This window comes from Phyllopteryx taeniolatus, chromosome 2 (genome assembly GCF_024500385.1).
Source record: "Phyllopteryx taeniolatus isolate TA_2022b chromosome 2, UOR_Ptae_1.2, whole genome shotgun sequence".
NCBI classification, from domain to species: Eukaryota; Metazoa; Chordata; class Actinopteri; order Syngnathiformes; family Syngnathidae; genus Phyllopteryx; species Phyllopteryx taeniolatus.
Window position 1 is genome coordinate 1,272,028 of NC_084503.1, and position 16,046 is coordinate 1,288,073.

Consider the following 16,046-nt stretch of genomic DNA (forward strand, 5'->3'; position numbering starts at 1 on the left):
GAGCAGACAAACAAATCCACGAGCGGGTTTGAGGCTTGCGTCATCGTACCACACACACACACATCATCCGCACTGTGTGGAAACGGGAGCGTGGACCATCATTGTCGGGCCGCGGTAAGGTCTTAAAAAAACATTTGTCATGGATTAGCCACATTGCCAGCTAAGAAATGTCAACATGGGGACGACCGCTACCCAAACAAAAACTGCTACCGTAACTTCACATGCAGTAATTCCTCGTTTATCGAGGGGGGTACGATTCCGGACCACCCCCGCAATAGGTGAAATTCGTGACGTAGCGACCGCGCATTTTCGGGACTATTTATACATATATTACAACTTTTATGAACCTCCCCAGACTCTTATTAATCTCCCCCACACTCCGATGAATCTCTATCATACACTTATACAAAAAATAAAAAATCAATAACTGAACCATATCAAAGCATTCTGCTTGGTGGATTACAGCATGTAAAAGCTTTCACGGCAAACTGAATGTTCACAAATCACTGTTCTCATATTCATTATTGTGTGTACATGTGAGTCAGTGACTTGCAGCGTTTGTGTAAATTGCTAGTGTGCATATTTGTCTGCCCATGTGTGATATCAGTTTGCGGCAGCGTATTATTTAGTCGGACCAGTATGCTAGCTGTTACAATGTTGTTTGTGTTGAACAATTTCGCTCCTGAATGCAAGCATTTATGTGGCATGTGTTCATGATTGTGTACATGCTACAAGTATGGTGTTGATGCCATTATTGGCAGCTTTTGGCTATTCGTGGCAAAGCTCTGTCCCTATCCCCCATGAAGGGCGGGTGTTCACTGGACAGTAAGTATATATCCATCCTTATGATTGACTGTAAGGTTTGAAAGCAAACTGTAGAAAAAAAAATATGATCAAGACAAACAAACTCAAGCTGCACCATTCTTTTCCTACGGAAGACTTTGCAAGGAAACTTTGTCCGTTCACCGTGCTCCATCGGGAAATGCTTGGACTCGCCTCCGCCCCCGAAAACAAGAAGCTCCTTTCTTACGCTGGCGCTGGGCTGAATGCTTTGCTTTGCCACCCGCGGCCCTAAGAAAACACACACACCCTTCACGCTGTCGGCACCCCCCCCCCCCTCCCCCCGCACATAGTGGATCCTATTAATGCAACGCTTTCTCTGTGTGAGTGTGGCTACCGCTAAAGACGATGGGCACGTAAAGCCAAGGCAAAGACAAAACAGTTTGCACAACATTAGTCGAAAAAACCGTTTATGTATATCGGGATGGGAAGCCAGATCAGCATCACACTGCGAAATGTGTTCTCCCTCGACTGAAGGCACGCCACTGCTGCCTCGGTCTAGTCAAGGTCGAAGAAAACAAGTGCCTCATTGTAATACTTAGGTGGAAGATGAACATCCTGTAAAGTCAAATCACTGATTTTTTTCCCTCAGTATTATACATGTTTGAAGAGAATAGGTTATAGGTCAAAGCACGTCCTACCAGCTCAGCTAAATGGTGGAACCATACAGCAGGAGACCAGAGCAAAGCACCCGTAGGAACTTTAAAATGTCTACAATGTCTTTTGTTTTACACTACGTCATATCATATATAACTAAATGATATACTGTACATGTATTTAAAGACATGAAATTTTTTTTATTTTTTTTGTTTGTTTTTTAAATTGGCTAGTTTGGCTAATGCGTAGCCTCTTATTGAGGAGACTTGTTGCTACGGCAAGTGAGAATCCAGAATCCGGACCTGCTTTCGAAACCCCTCAGGTGACTTACTCTAAGTAGACCCTCAGGTGTGATGTTCTCCATAAACGTGGCACCTCTCTGTGGAGCCTCTTAATGATCGCTGCTAAAACTGTTCAGGTGTCTGAAGACACAACAAAGCATGCCTTTTATTGTGGAATCCCCAACAATAACGAGCGCATGCTTAATTACCTTCTCGACTCCCGGGGCGAAGGCAGAGCTCGGCATTGAGAATTATGTTGCGAGTTCAATAGCGTGTGTTCAATGCCACACCTTATCATGCATATTTATCGACATTCACATTTCACGTAGCCTCTTTGTTTCCCACAGGACACAGAGCGTTTAAGCAGCAGCGTCTGTTTATATTTGCGCAACGGGAATTAGTGTTAACTATTCCGTGTATTTGCCAACCCTCACTTAGCGAACATTGCTGAGATTGTATCCGCGCCACTTTTTTTTTTTTTTTTGCGCATGATTAAGTTTTAACAGTGCGAGGACGGCTTTATTGTTCAATTTGCACACGACGATGAAACATCAGCATTTTTTTCTGCTTCCAGACAAGAAGTCGCATTTCATAACTGATTAAATGGAGCCCTCCCCTGCCAGTCGCGTCCACTAAAGGGAATTGTTTGTATCCAAGTGTCAATATATTAAATCACAGGGGCTAATGAGTCAGGTCATGGTTTTCTTTTATCTTCACTCTTGCATGTACACATCTTCATCAGCTAACAGTCTCCTTAAATGGGGCCTGAGCGGGCTGGATTGCGCCTCCGTGGGTGCGGGCCAAGTGGGTCTGACTGGACTGTTTAATGCTCCCAGCCCCGCCCCCTTTCCACATAATCCCACTCGCAGGAGAACACACATCATCAACACAAGCATGTTATCATTTCCCAGTGCTGTTATTCTCTTGTTATGATGCTTACACTTCCAATCTAGCTGCGCTAATTGTGGGATTTGTGCATTCTTTTGTTCCCTTTTTTGAAACAATGCTAATTTTTGTGCCTTTTCTCCCCATTTGTGCCGGCGAGACAACAAAAGCATATGAGAACACACACGCACACATTAGCCCTATTATCCAATTACCATGCAGCCCTGTGATTATTTAAATCTAATCTGACTGATTTAAAATATTCACCATTATGTAGTTTCTGAAGCCTTTGTCCCTTGAAATTAGCACCCAGAGACAATCTGTGCATCGAACTCCGCCACTTGCGATGGCTAACAAGTATTCCATTTGAACACAATAAAGTAGGATTAACAATTCTCAAGTAAATCTTTCACCGGTAGAAATAAAGTAGTGATGCCTTGAGATACGAGTGCCCCGGCTTCAAGTTGTTTAAAGCCACTCCCAGTTGAAATTTATTGGCACACTAAACTACTATATTGTATATTTAAAACAACACATAACTCTGCCTTAAAGTCTGCTAGCTAACACAGAAATACCATAGATGGGCTAATAGTATGGCTAGTTGGGGTGTTATAACCCTTTAAGTAGCGGTTATTTCAACAGAAACGCTGAATCAACACGTACACAGAGAATATAACAATAGTCACAGGCATATTTTCGTATTCCTTTGAACAAAAAAAAAAAAAAAAAAAAAAGACGAACAGTACTGCAGTTTACCAAAACACAAAGTAGTTGTGAAAGTCTTCTTCATTCGTGTCTGCATGACTGCATTCAACTGAAAACACAATCCAACCATTTGTGATGTTTTTCTGGACGTCTGGAACATTGATGTCATTTGTGTGTTTTGTCATCTATCTCATCTTTTTCCTATCACGAAAGCAAATGTGCCCTGCTGTTTACGTCCTGTATGAAAAAGCTTAACGAGAACGCATTTGTGTGCCTTGGACATCAATGCGGCAGTCTTTTGTCCTTCAGTTGGGATATGTGCGCACGTGACGAGCAGACAGTTGCGGTCGGCTATCAAAGTGTCTGCAATTGCTGAAACTATTGCGACACGAGTTGACTCGAAAGTCGTGATCGCGCCGGTTGTGGGACTTCTCGCAGTTGGCACGAGAACACCTCACCTCATTTCAAACCTGCGGTGTGATGTTATTATTTTCACTGAAAAGCAGTTGTATTATTTTTTTTTGATTAAAAGAGCTCCACTGTTTCATGTGCTTTCTCCTGCCCGTTTGTGAAGATAAAGTTCAGCTTGACCTTTGAGCTACTATTTATTCTCTTGATGTTTATATCAGTGTGCGGTGTCCTGCGTTGTCATCTCTGTGAATGTGCGCGTGAGCATGCAACAGTGTTTTATTGTAAAATAAAAAGCGCCGCAGAGGGGAATACTGTTAAAAGTGTGCTAAAGATGAGAGGCAAAACAAAATAGGGTAAATGCCGTTTGCTCATTATCGCGGAACAACACAGTTAACTTTGGAACAAATCCCTCCTCGGCTAATATATATGTTTATTCTTTCACGTGTGGCATAAAGTCCTGTGAACAGCTCTAGACTAAATCAACTCAGCGCTAATCTCATCGTAAAATTGAATTAGTGCCAAAAACAAGGATCGACTGGCTGAAGAAAAGAAAGAACACACACAAAGCTGTGAGCTGACATTTTCAATAAGCCGCTAACATTGCAATCCAAACATCTGCTATCTTTAAAACAAGTGACATTGTAATCCCGAAGGACAAAGACTAAATCCCCCCCCTCGCTCTTGTAAGAACAATGAGTAAGGATGAAGAGAGCGGCCACTTGATTAAACCAAAAATCGACTCACTTCTGTCAGATTCCCTTCGATCCGCATGCCAGGAAAAAAAAATACTAAATACCTTGAAAGAGCAAATGGAGCTTGTCAACAGCAGTCTCGGGTTGCAGTGCCCGTGGTTTTACTGTCCGGACCGTTTACGATTCCCACTGATGCGATCGCTTGCCTCATCAATACGATGCCGCCAGCGACACGCATTATTTTACGTTTCCTCCCTCGAGCCAAAACAGGAGGACTTTGATGGCCAGCGAGCTCTTCAATAAAGTTTAATGCTCTCCGAGCAAGCAGCCGAGTAACTCAATCCCTCAACACCACTCGTCGCTTCCCTAAAGGTCCGTGACATACGCACTGGAAAGCTTGTTTGCGCGATTAAACAAGTCAAAGGTGTCACGTATTCAAATGTTGTTGTTGTTGTTGTTTTTCTGGGCAGTTTTAATCAAAGCAGAATGTTCAAGGTGCTGTTATCTTTCACCACACTGGATGTGTTAAGAGGAACTGCGTTAAAGACAGCCCCTCTCTACATAGATGCAAGTTTAATTTGTTCGGTGACCACGCTTGTAACTCAGAACACTTCTAAAATCTAAAAATCATCTTTCCTCATTGGAATGAATGGAAATATCATTAATCCGTTCCAGTTTCTCAGAAAATCTATGCCTTTGTGGTCTTTAATCAAGAAAATATAGCACTCTATAATAGTGTACTTTATGAAAATATATAGTAATTGAATCGAATATGAAGACTTCAATCATTGGTGCTTCTAAAACCACAACTATCAATGCTAACCATTAGCATGTCAATTGTGTTTTGCATTGTTAAGCTACAGAAAAGTGGACTTTCCTAAAGCAAAGATATGCTGTTGTTTTGAATGCACAATGTGGAATTGTCTTAGTTTGAGAGAGGCATTCTTTCTTTTGATGAATTGTTCAATATTTGTCAAACTGCTGCCGATTTTGTGTTGTTGTTTTTTTTAATTGTGTCATGAAGTAATTGCGGACTTCAGGGAGAGACAGTCAGAGATAATCTGCGGCTCAAAGTTGTCGTTGCAAAGAATTTCTTTGTTCGAGTGCTTGGAAATGAACATTTTGGACGACATCCTTCCACTCAAAACTGCATCAAGTGGAATTTCAGGTGTCATTTACCTTTAACTACATGACGAGACTAAGTAAGGGCCACTAAAAGTGAGATGCATTCAGGATGGCCCTTTCGAGTGGAAGGCCCTTCATGGCAACACTAACACCAGCACTCAGTAGTGCAGTTTGGCACTTCATTGGAGAGCGTTTCCAAGACTGTTTAGCGTGTTTTGATTCTGCAGCGGGGGAGGCAATGTAGAATATTTTAGGTTGTAAAAATATTTGCCTCGCACGTCTGCCTCACAGTCGAGAGGTTCTACGTTCAAATCGTAGCTCCGCTTCTTCCTGTTGGGGTTTGCATTTGCTACCTGGGTTCTCGCTTGGGTGCCCTCCGGGTGTGCCAGCTCGCTGCCACATTCCAAATATATGCTTCCGATTTATTGAATGCTCTCGCTCAGTGATTCCCAAAGTGTGGTACGTGTAACCAAAGGTGGTCCGCGGGCTCCCACTAGTGGTAGGCAAAAGAATCACGGCCCAAGTACTTTTCGGTTGTATTTCACTTTAAAGTTGCATACATTTTCATTTGATCTTGAAGAACACTTATTGAACTTTTATGTGCAATATATTTGTATTTAATCATTGTTCAATACAGTTTTTATTTCCCTATATTTCAGCGCAGTACAAATGTTCAAACTGGATAATATAGCAGCGCTCTTCTCGATTGTCCATTTGTGTGAATGTGAGAGTGATTCATTGATTGATTGATAGATTGTCTCTCTTTGATGTGCCTGGCAACCATTCCAAGGTGTACCCTGTCGCCCTACGGCTCCAGCTCACCGGCAATGCTAATTAGCACGAGCGCTATAAAAGATGTTTAGATAGTCTACTGTTCTCGTGGCCGCTTCTCAAGAATATTTTGAAAGAAAGATAAAAATGTTGAAAGACCCACGAACAGGTATTGGTGCCAGTAGTCGAACGACGACGGCAGTTTTCCTTTCAAATTGACTGAAAACACTTTGAATTGCAGGCCAAGCATGTCAGTGGATTTTGTTTTGGACTGTGCTTGAACGTTTCTATCACGACTGTCGTAATGCTGATGAGTGTATTCAAGATTCCACATATTATTTAGACTGACTTAAGCCTTGTCAAAACAATTGAAATGATTGAAGGGCGCCACCATCCATCCATCCATCCATTTTCTGTACCGCTTTATCCTTACAAGGGTCGCGGCCGTGCTGCGGCCTACCCCAGCTATCTTCGGGCGAGAGGCGGGGTTCACCCTGAACCGGTCGCCAGCCAATCGCAGGGCACATAGAAACAAACAACCCTTCGCACTCACATTCACAGCTGTGGGCAATTTAGGGTCTTCAATTAACCTACCACGCGTGTTTTTGGGATGTGGGAGGAAACCGGAGTGAATGGCGAATGGTGAAAGCCACGCAGGCACGGGGAGAACACGCAAACTCCACACAGGCGGGGCCGGGATTTGAGCGCCGGTCCTCAGAACTGTGAGGCAGATGGGCTAACCAGTCGGCCACCGTGGCGAAAAGTATGTGCAGATATCTTGCCTGCGCCGCATTAGCCTCATTTAGCCAGGGAGGCTTGCAACCTTGACCACATCAAGCGATCGTCCCTGACGCGCTGAGTACGCTCTGCCTTCACCGGCAATGCTCCGCCTGGGTGGTCCTTCGCTGCAACAGTTCACACTGTATCACATCAGGCGCGCACAAAAGCAAACTGATAACTGTGAAGATGAAGGAATGGAAAAAAAAAAAGAAACCATGCGGCAGAATGGCAATAAAAAATGGTGGGTTCTGCCAAAGTGTGCCACGTTGGCCTTGTGAGACTGACTGACTTTCAGAGGCATTTACCAGCCCCTTTCATGTCGCCCACCTCCGGGCTCTGCTCCATCTACTCATTAGATCCTGTTACTTTTTTGTGTGTGTTAGTTAAGATGTGCTAATTATTCTCCCCTGTATTTCATAGCACCCCCAATCCCGCCAGCCCACCCGATGAGGAGTGTGAATAAGCGTTAGCGGGACCCCAAATTTTAAGATAATGTTATCTTTACCTTTTGTTTGGGTCAGATATTTATTGCATGGTGACAAGAACGAGGTAGCAATGTTCAATTAGTTTGCGCAGAGACAGCGAGGAGGCTAAGACGGACATCGTGGCCGAGTGGCCCCGAGAAACGCGAACTGACCTGGATCTGCTGCTGTAGGAGGTTGATCTTATGCTGCTGCTGCAGAAGCTGCTGCTGTTGTCTGGCAATCTGTTTGGGGAAAGGAAATGAGATGAGAAATCAACAATATTTATCATCGCGTGAAGAAGGAGGAGAAGGTTTGCTTTGGAGATATTAGTGCTGACATTTACCGTACATGCTACTTTAACTTTAGGAATGGGCGGTCTTCCTTAGCAGATCGTTTCTTTTCATATCGATGCAACTTTGATATAGCTGTTGAATCCTAAAAACGAAATGAGTTGTGAGGCACGTCGGCAAAAGATCCTAAATGATTTAAAGGGCAGACGAAGCAAGGTCCCGCAATGTCTGAGTGACAATCAGCCACACGGCTAATCCTTCTCATTCCAGCACTCTCCTTCCCTACAGCCGCGCTTGATTGAGCATGACAACCTAGTTTTAAGTGTCATTTAATTTTCATTTTTAAATATAATTACAAAGTGTTCACTGTAAGCTATCGTCCGTCTGCAAATGTGTCAAGATTAATTTGCGCTGGCTCCCTCACGAGTGTCAACAGCTAATTACTGCGTCGTATGGCGATGGCTTGATGACATTCTAGCTCTCGGCGGGCTCCCTGGGCCTCCGTCTCTCTCTTCTCCCCCCCCCCCGCTCTATTAATATTCCTCCGATTTCAAATAAGATGAAATAATAAAACATCTTAGGTGACTGTTCCTTCATGCCACAATGTCCACAAAGCCCGCAGAGTTGAATGTAGTTTGCAAATGAACATCATGGATTGAGAAAGAAATCAATACAGCTAATGTATTATTAGTGTACTTTAAGCAAATGCATCACTTCAAGGTATATGGTCTATCTGTTCATTTAGCCCGGCGAGGTCTGAGAGTGTGCTGAGAAAACTCTGAGTGAACTCCTTGCTGATAATTGACTCATAGCCATTAGGCTGGCTGCTGATAATAAAAGTGTCGCCCGTGTGGATAGTTTGTGTCCTTATTTCTTCCCAGACATTAGCACACTTCATGGCCTCTGCTAATTTGCTGATTTGTACAATATGGCTCATCGGCCTGATTTGTGCCAGCCTCGTTCTAATAGGAGTCCATTTATAAGATCTAGAGGACGTCCGTGTTTATATAACATTTAATTCTCACATCCCATTGCATTTCCCGCGACAAGTCATAATAACATTTTTCTTGCCGTAGAGCAGTAACGCGCAAGAGAGCATGACTATCTAGAAAGTAGCATCTACTGAGTCGTATATTATCCCCAATTCCTTGTATGGAGTGTGATTTTATTGATACGCCAGACATGAAATTCAATAGGAAACATTGTGTTAAGTGGCACAGCTTTTTAATGTATTTAATGCATGTTATCACCAAAAGCATACGGAATATGCAGGAAACCAGCTTCGAGAGGGAAAGCACCAATCCAAATTGCGTACAGGCGGTCGGGGGTCTCGACTTTACCTGCTCCTGCTGCTGACGAGCCAACTCCATTTGCTGCCTCTGCTTCTCCATTTGTGAGGCGGCCAGCTTCTTCTGTTCGTCGTGGGCGGCCAGGAGCTGCTCTCGGAGGCTGATCAGCTGGCTGATCATTGTGGAGAGCTGGTGTTCCTTCTCTGCCAGGCTCTCGGGAGTACCTAGGAAAGAGAGATAGAGAGAGGCACACGTCAGGGCGGCGGAAAGTGTCAAGTGATGGAAGATCATCTGCTCGGATGAAGGGAAAGGTTTGGAAGACAGTGGCACTGAAGAGACGACAGCAAGAAGAACTGAAGCTGGTTCTCGTTCGCAGTGACCAGGTCGGATGGGACTAGAAATGAGCTCATCAGAGCGACAGCCAAGGTTAGACGTTTTGGAGACAAAGTCTTTTGAAGATTACAAAAATTCAAAAATCAGGCATTTAAAAGTTGTGGTCGTACTGTGTGCGTTCTGCTCCGATAATCTCAACACAACACTGATCGAGAATCAAGTCTTCCAAGGCAGAAATCTCATGTGATCTACAAAAAACAAGAATAACAAACACTTCTGGATATGTTGGGTCGATGTGTTTCCGAAGGGACCAGAGGCGGGAGTGTTGTAGAATGGTGATGTCGTTAAAAATCAATTGCTTTGGAAAATACTTCTTGACATCTGGGGAACCCACTCCATGCATCCATCCATCCATTTTCTGAGCCGCTTCTCCTCACGCGGGTCGCGGACGTGCTGGAGCCTCTCCCAGCTGTCATCGGGCAGGAGGCGGGGTACACCCTGAACCGGTTGCCAGCACATATAAACAAACAAGCATTCACACACATATTCACACCTATGGGCAATTTAGAGTCGTCAATTAACCTAGCATGCATGTTTTAGGGATGTGGGAGGAAACCGGAGTGCCTGGAGAAAACCCACGCAGGCACGGGGAGAACATGCAAAATCCACACAAGCGGGGTCGGGGATTGAACCCGGGTCCTCAGAAACTGTGAGGCTGACGCTCTAACCAGTCGTCCACCCCCCAAAAATCAAGGGAGGACGTTTTTTTTTTTTTTTTTCCATAGGCGCGTCATTGTTCCTCATTCAGGGTGCTTTTTTTGATTGTCTCTATTCCATTCCACGTCACATTCACATTGTCGTGACTGAAGAATACGTGGCTTTTACTTTACTACTAAGTGACTGTTTTTTTTTTTTGTCAATGTCTTTGTCAATGTCTCCAAAGTGTTCTCTGTCAATTGACCGTCTGTTGTCGTACTCGAGCGGCTCCAACGACCGGAGACAAATTCCTTGTGTGTTTTTGGACATACTTGGCAAATAAAGAGGATTCTGATTCTGATTTCTCCTTTCACAAGATAAATAATGAACGTTTAATATTTAGTATTGTACGCCCTGACCTATTTCGGGCCCTATTATTGGGACAAATATTAGACCACAAGATAATCTGATCGTCTGACGTTTGTCATCTTCTAAGTAAAGGTTGATACTAAATGTAGTGAGGGAAGGGCCGGTGGATATTGCAGAGGAGATAGCCTTAGATGGAAAAGGATGAGGCGCTGTGGCGACCCCTAATGTGACAAGCCAAAAGAAAGAGAAGAAGACAGACGTGATTCAGATCTATTGTAGAGGGAAAAGAAAAATAAATGTACAAGGTTGCTTGTAGCTGTGACAAAACAAGCCAACAAACCCTCTGAATGCTTTGCAAGAAAGTCTGCCAAGTGCCTTAGCTAAGTGTGTCCTTCGAACCATAAAGGAGTGCATGCTGCACACAGCTGTCATTATTTTGGCCTACTGTATCATACAGAATATATAGTACAAAGAAAACCGCACGCAGAGAACCTGACTGCAGCAGTGTTAAGGTCACACAGTCTGTCACGAGCCCTTTGATTGTAGCTGGTGGTTATAGCTTTTAGAAGAATAAAGGGAAGTAATTGTTCCTTGCGGAGACAAAGAGCTGCAGGGAGCTGTCTAACTCGGGTGGCAACTCCAGTCAGGAAAGTCAGGCTGGTTGTGAAGAACGTATTGAAGCCTGATTTACTAAGATCCCAAATAACTGGCGCTAAATTGCGTGTTCAATCAGTCGAACAGGTTGCGCGTGCTGTTTGGAAACAGATGTAAAAGTGATGGAGACCGTCGTACTTGAAAAAGGGTTCTGAACTTCAGGTAGCTCTTATGGTTTTGGCCATGGAGAGCACCGCTAGCGCAAAATGAAGTGTGAACTCATGGAGTTGACGTATTTGTGGAAGAGGCACACAAACATGACTAAGTTACAGAAAATAAATCTATAGCTCTGATCATTTGGGGAAAGCCAGCAACCGTATGAAAAGCCTGTTTTGTTTGATTGCACTCAGCCCGAATAAGTGGCAATTGGATTTGTGTTGTGTGTAGGGACAGCACACCAGAAAAACTGTTCTGGGAAGGCTAGCACCAATTGTCACGCTGCGCTGTAAAGACCCACAGGCAAGTTGAAGGTTGAAAGGAGCTTTGTCATAGGCAATATGGCATGACTCCTTCTTGTGACTGGAACATTCAGAAGCTCCGTTTGCCTACGTTGCTCCCAGAACATCCGAAATGAACTTCACGGCAAATTTTGCGCATTTGGCAGATGCAAATCTCGGTGCGCCGGGGTAGTTGATCAGCTTCCGCATCTGTTTGTGTGAGCATTGTTTGCGCCGGTTTTTGCGCACAAACTTTTCCTAAATTAGCCTCATATTGTTTGCGCAGGCTTAAAAGTTCAACTCTATGACAAGAAGCATGCAGTCAGGTACGTTCAGCTCTTTCGGCGGCCATACGTCCACAACGCTAATCAATGCTAAGTGATCTCAGCATTGACTTCCACTGCCACCATAATTGCCATTGAGAGGCTGGACATTAACTCGCTCTCCTTCGAGGGCTGTTTGTGGAGAACATAGGGGAACGTGACAGAGGAGGGCGAGCGGCATAAAGTCACGCTGATTGAACAAAACCGTGTAGCGGAAGCTGGCTTTGGGCCAGCAGAAGCTGATTCTTTCCTGGGTGTCTTCCTCTCGTCTCTGGCCACATCTGTCTTGTGTTTCTGCGAGAGCTCCCAGGGGCCCGCTCCACTCAAACTATTTTAATTTGACTAAACACCTGATTTATTTTATCTCTCCGATGAGGAAACCCGTTTGTCTTAATAGGGCCTGTCAACCTCCAGAAGCCATTCAGGGCAATTTACTGGCTGGCTCATATGAGCCTCCCTTCGTCTCACTCTTCTTTCGCTGCCTGCTGCAATGGAAGAGAGCTGCTAGTCTCCATTTATACTTCTTATGAAAAAAACTAAAAGCAGCTATTCACTGGGCCCGCAAGCAGCTTGAATTGGCTTCTTATTCACTCGACTAGTCTTGTTGTGAATGGCTTACCTGTACAACTGATACAATCGCCACCAATTTTATGAACCTTTGCCAATGTCTGTACTTTCACAGGTCACCGGCGACATCCATCGGTCACTGTCACAATAGATAACAGCTGTAGGTTGAAGGGACTAGCCAACTATAAAGTGAAAGCCACAAAGGGAGGGAGAAAGAAAATCGTTACGGAGGCTAATAGACGACTGTAAGCAGGAAACCATTTCCAAATTACACATCACTAATGAACGGTCTAGTTCAGGACTGTCTGCGATGATGATAAAAAGTGCCAAAAATAATCACAAGTGTACAGTATATCTACTTTTGTGGCTGTGTTAATGTGGTGTTAACAACCCACAAAAGGATCCACTGGGCGCTTTCCACTCAATGTCCTGTCCAGACTCTTAAGAGAACGCGAACAGAGGGCCCATTGTTGAGATGGGTGAGCTGAATTGTGGGAAGCCCACACGACCCGCTATAGTTCGATTTACCCATTTTGCTCTTTTTTTTTCCCCTCGCACACACGAGTGTTGCACCTTTAAAATAACATTTCGAATAACCTAACTACGAAAACATGAGCATTTTACCTGAACGGCTTCGAAGTAAATCAAGCGAGCGCGTATGCTTTTGTTCACTGGGTAATATAAAACTCTCTTTCGTCCTGCTCTAAATTATGGATCAGCTTTAAAATGCAGATGAAACTTTTATTGGGCGGTGGAGAAGAGGAAGATTGTGGTCTGCGTCTGACCAGCCCCGCCGACAAAAGAGGCCGTTTCCTGCATATTGTATGGCTTTTAACGGTGCCGGCTCTGTCTCCTCACATTGTGCCAAAGATTGCAGACAGACAGCCCAGAGATCGCTGCTGCGAAAAGCCATGCCGACCTAACATGCCGCGACAACTTCCTCCTTGATGAGCGAGGCTCAGCGGGGACAATACGGAGGGAATTTCCCCGGGCAGAGCAGTCAAACTTCTTCTGTCTTCAGTCCTGCAAACCTGCTTCAGACATTCGAAAGTGACACACACAGGAGAGGACGTCTGTGTGTTTCGTCCCAGTCCCCTCAACATTCACCTCTTGACATTCCTGCTTCTTTTAAACGTCACAATGTAGGGCAGAAAACATTAACGGGTGGCTAAATAAATGATAAGAGGAAAACAAGCAGAGCCACGGTTGCTCGGGGACGAATGGGGGTATTTGAGCCTTGGGGTCTTTGGATAAAAGGCACTTTGTAGGGGTGCGATTTGTTCTGTCCAATACTCACATCTCCCTCTCTCTTTGGCTCCCTCTTCTCTGCTCTAATCAAGCAGTCTCTAATTTGGGTTCCAAGTCCAGTACAGGGGAAAAGAAGGAGGCTTGTTACTTTGAAGCGTCCCGAGTGAATAACACAGATAAAAGATCCAGGCACAAAACTAGACGAAGAAAAGCGAGGGAGGCCGAGGGTGAAAAGGAGGGAAAATCACAAGGCGCCCTATTCTCTTCCTCTCTCTAGGTTAGGACAGCTGAGCCATTATGACCACATCTGAACTGTTTCTTTTTGGTTTTGGATTTTTTTTTGTGTGTGTGTGTGTGTGTGTGTGCAAGAAGACTGCAAGGTCTTTGTCTCTCAATCAGCCAGCTTTGCGGATGCGTCCATATGCTCCAACGCTATCCTAGGGCAATTGAAATGTGTCTCAATACTCCCGACTGGAGACAGCGTCAACAGCCCTCAGACCAATTCATAGCCGGAGGTTTTGCCTGCTGAAGGTTCATCGCACCGCTTCCCTTTAACAGCGTGGTCAGATCTTCAAACCATTTTGTGCCTGTCATGAGCAAATGCGCACGTGTGTGACGTCACCGCTCATCTGACTCTTTGTCCTTTCTTTCTCAGGAAAAACAAAAACCAAACAGCTGATTGAGAAATTGCAAAAAAGGACTTTGAATATAGAATGATTGTCAACCCAAAGAACCTTCCTCTTAAGAACAATAAAACAACGTCTCCGTAGTACTCTGTCTGTCGTGCTACAAAAATATTGATGGTATCAAATCTTACAGCACCACCGTTCTTGGAGCAGCTCTCGAAAAGCAACCCATCGACTGATATGGTCCCAGAATTTCGTAGTGAAAGGTAAGCGCTGTTTTGTTGATATGGACAAATTCAGCAGCAGCAAATTCAGAAGAAATCTCTTGTTTATGATATGAATAGAGTGAGATACAGTTTGAGGAAGTCTGAGCCTCTCGGTTTCCAACACTCCGAAGAGCGTATGCACTCGAGAGATATCATCTCCGAACGTCAAGAGCGCATGACCGCATATACATCGTAATGCGGGGGTTATTTTATCGATTTAAGGGGCCCCAGCAGATGCTCTCAAATCTTTCCATTGGAACTTGAAGTGTTGATTAATAACCGTCCACTTCATTTTGCGCTGCTCAGCTGTACACTGACGGAGACTAATATTTTGATGATAGAGAAAGCCACACGCTTCAGTTTAATGATGTTAATATGAAAGCTCCAGCACTTCACTGTCTGTCCGTGGCACTCCACAAGCTCGGATACTTCTTCCGAGTCAAGATGGATACTCAACCTAAACGTACCACCGCACGTGAATGCCAATGGCCCTGAAATCCACACGCAAGAGAAAAACCGAAACGTGTCGGCCGTTGTTGCTGTGTTGATTATTGAGGGTGATCGCGCAATGTGAAGAAGATGAGACTGCGGCACTGAACAAAGAACATGACATGACAAAGATTATTCCTACCCATTTACTTCGGATTTTGACCCTTCCGTCCACCCATTTTCTGTACCCATTATTCTCCCTGCATTTTGAGCCCTCAAATATAAAAGACATATTACTTTCAAGGTCTGCTGTCAACAAAACGCCAAAGACTTATGAGGCACTCATCAAGGTAACAACTTATCGTCTGCAAAACCTGCGAGGAGAATTACAATTTGAATGTTTCCACCTTCTTTTCTTGGGACTGGATGCACAATACTTCTTACATTGGACTGTGCATAGGAGACTTTTTCATTCACTTTCAGATCATTGTTCTTGAAGAGTGGCCACAGCCTCAGTGTTGTGTGGGAATTGAAACCAAGTGTTGATAATAATAATCATACGTTCAAGTGAGATCATCATCAGTCCATCAGTCAAGGATCAAGGATGTGATCGCCGCGACTAATTTGGCTATAAAGCACTTCTTGTTTCAACAAAACAGTGTTTTCGTAATGACTATTTCAGTCTGACTCGAAAATCTTTGTTTTTCGTGTGCGATACCAAGAATTGCGTACAACGGTGCCTTGAGATACAGGTTTAATTAATTCCGGGCTCACAGCTAAAAAACTGTTTGTGTCTCAAATAGTTTTTTTTCCCCCCATTGAAATGAATGCAAATGCCATTCATCCATTCCAGCCTTCCCCAAAAACACAACAGAAATGCCTGGAATGTGTCATTTCATGAGGACAAATATTGTGCTCTATAAATCATACAGTAATGACATGAAAATTAGAATTTAAAAGAATTAAGA

The 16,046-nt window shown here is 44.1% G+C and overlaps 1 protein-coding gene across 5 annotated transcripts in view; it reads right to left on the bottom strand.

The window, feature by feature from the left end:
* Positions 1 to 16,046, bottom strand: part of sox6 (SRY-box transcription factor 6) — a 151,065-nt gene that overhangs the window by 60,787 nt on the left and 74,232 nt on the right. For all 5 annotated transcript variants that reach the window (XM_061751272.1, XM_061751289.1, XM_061751282.1 and 2 more), the window contains 2 exons: positions 9,182 to 9,354; positions 7,725 to 7,793 (listed from right to left, as the gene is read on the bottom strand). In XM_061751272.1, the coding sequence (XP_061607256.1) occupies positions 7,725 to 7,793; positions 9,182 to 9,354 (242 nt within the window). The remainder of the gene's footprint in view (positions 1 to 7,724; positions 7,794 to 9,181; positions 9,355 to 16,046) is intronic.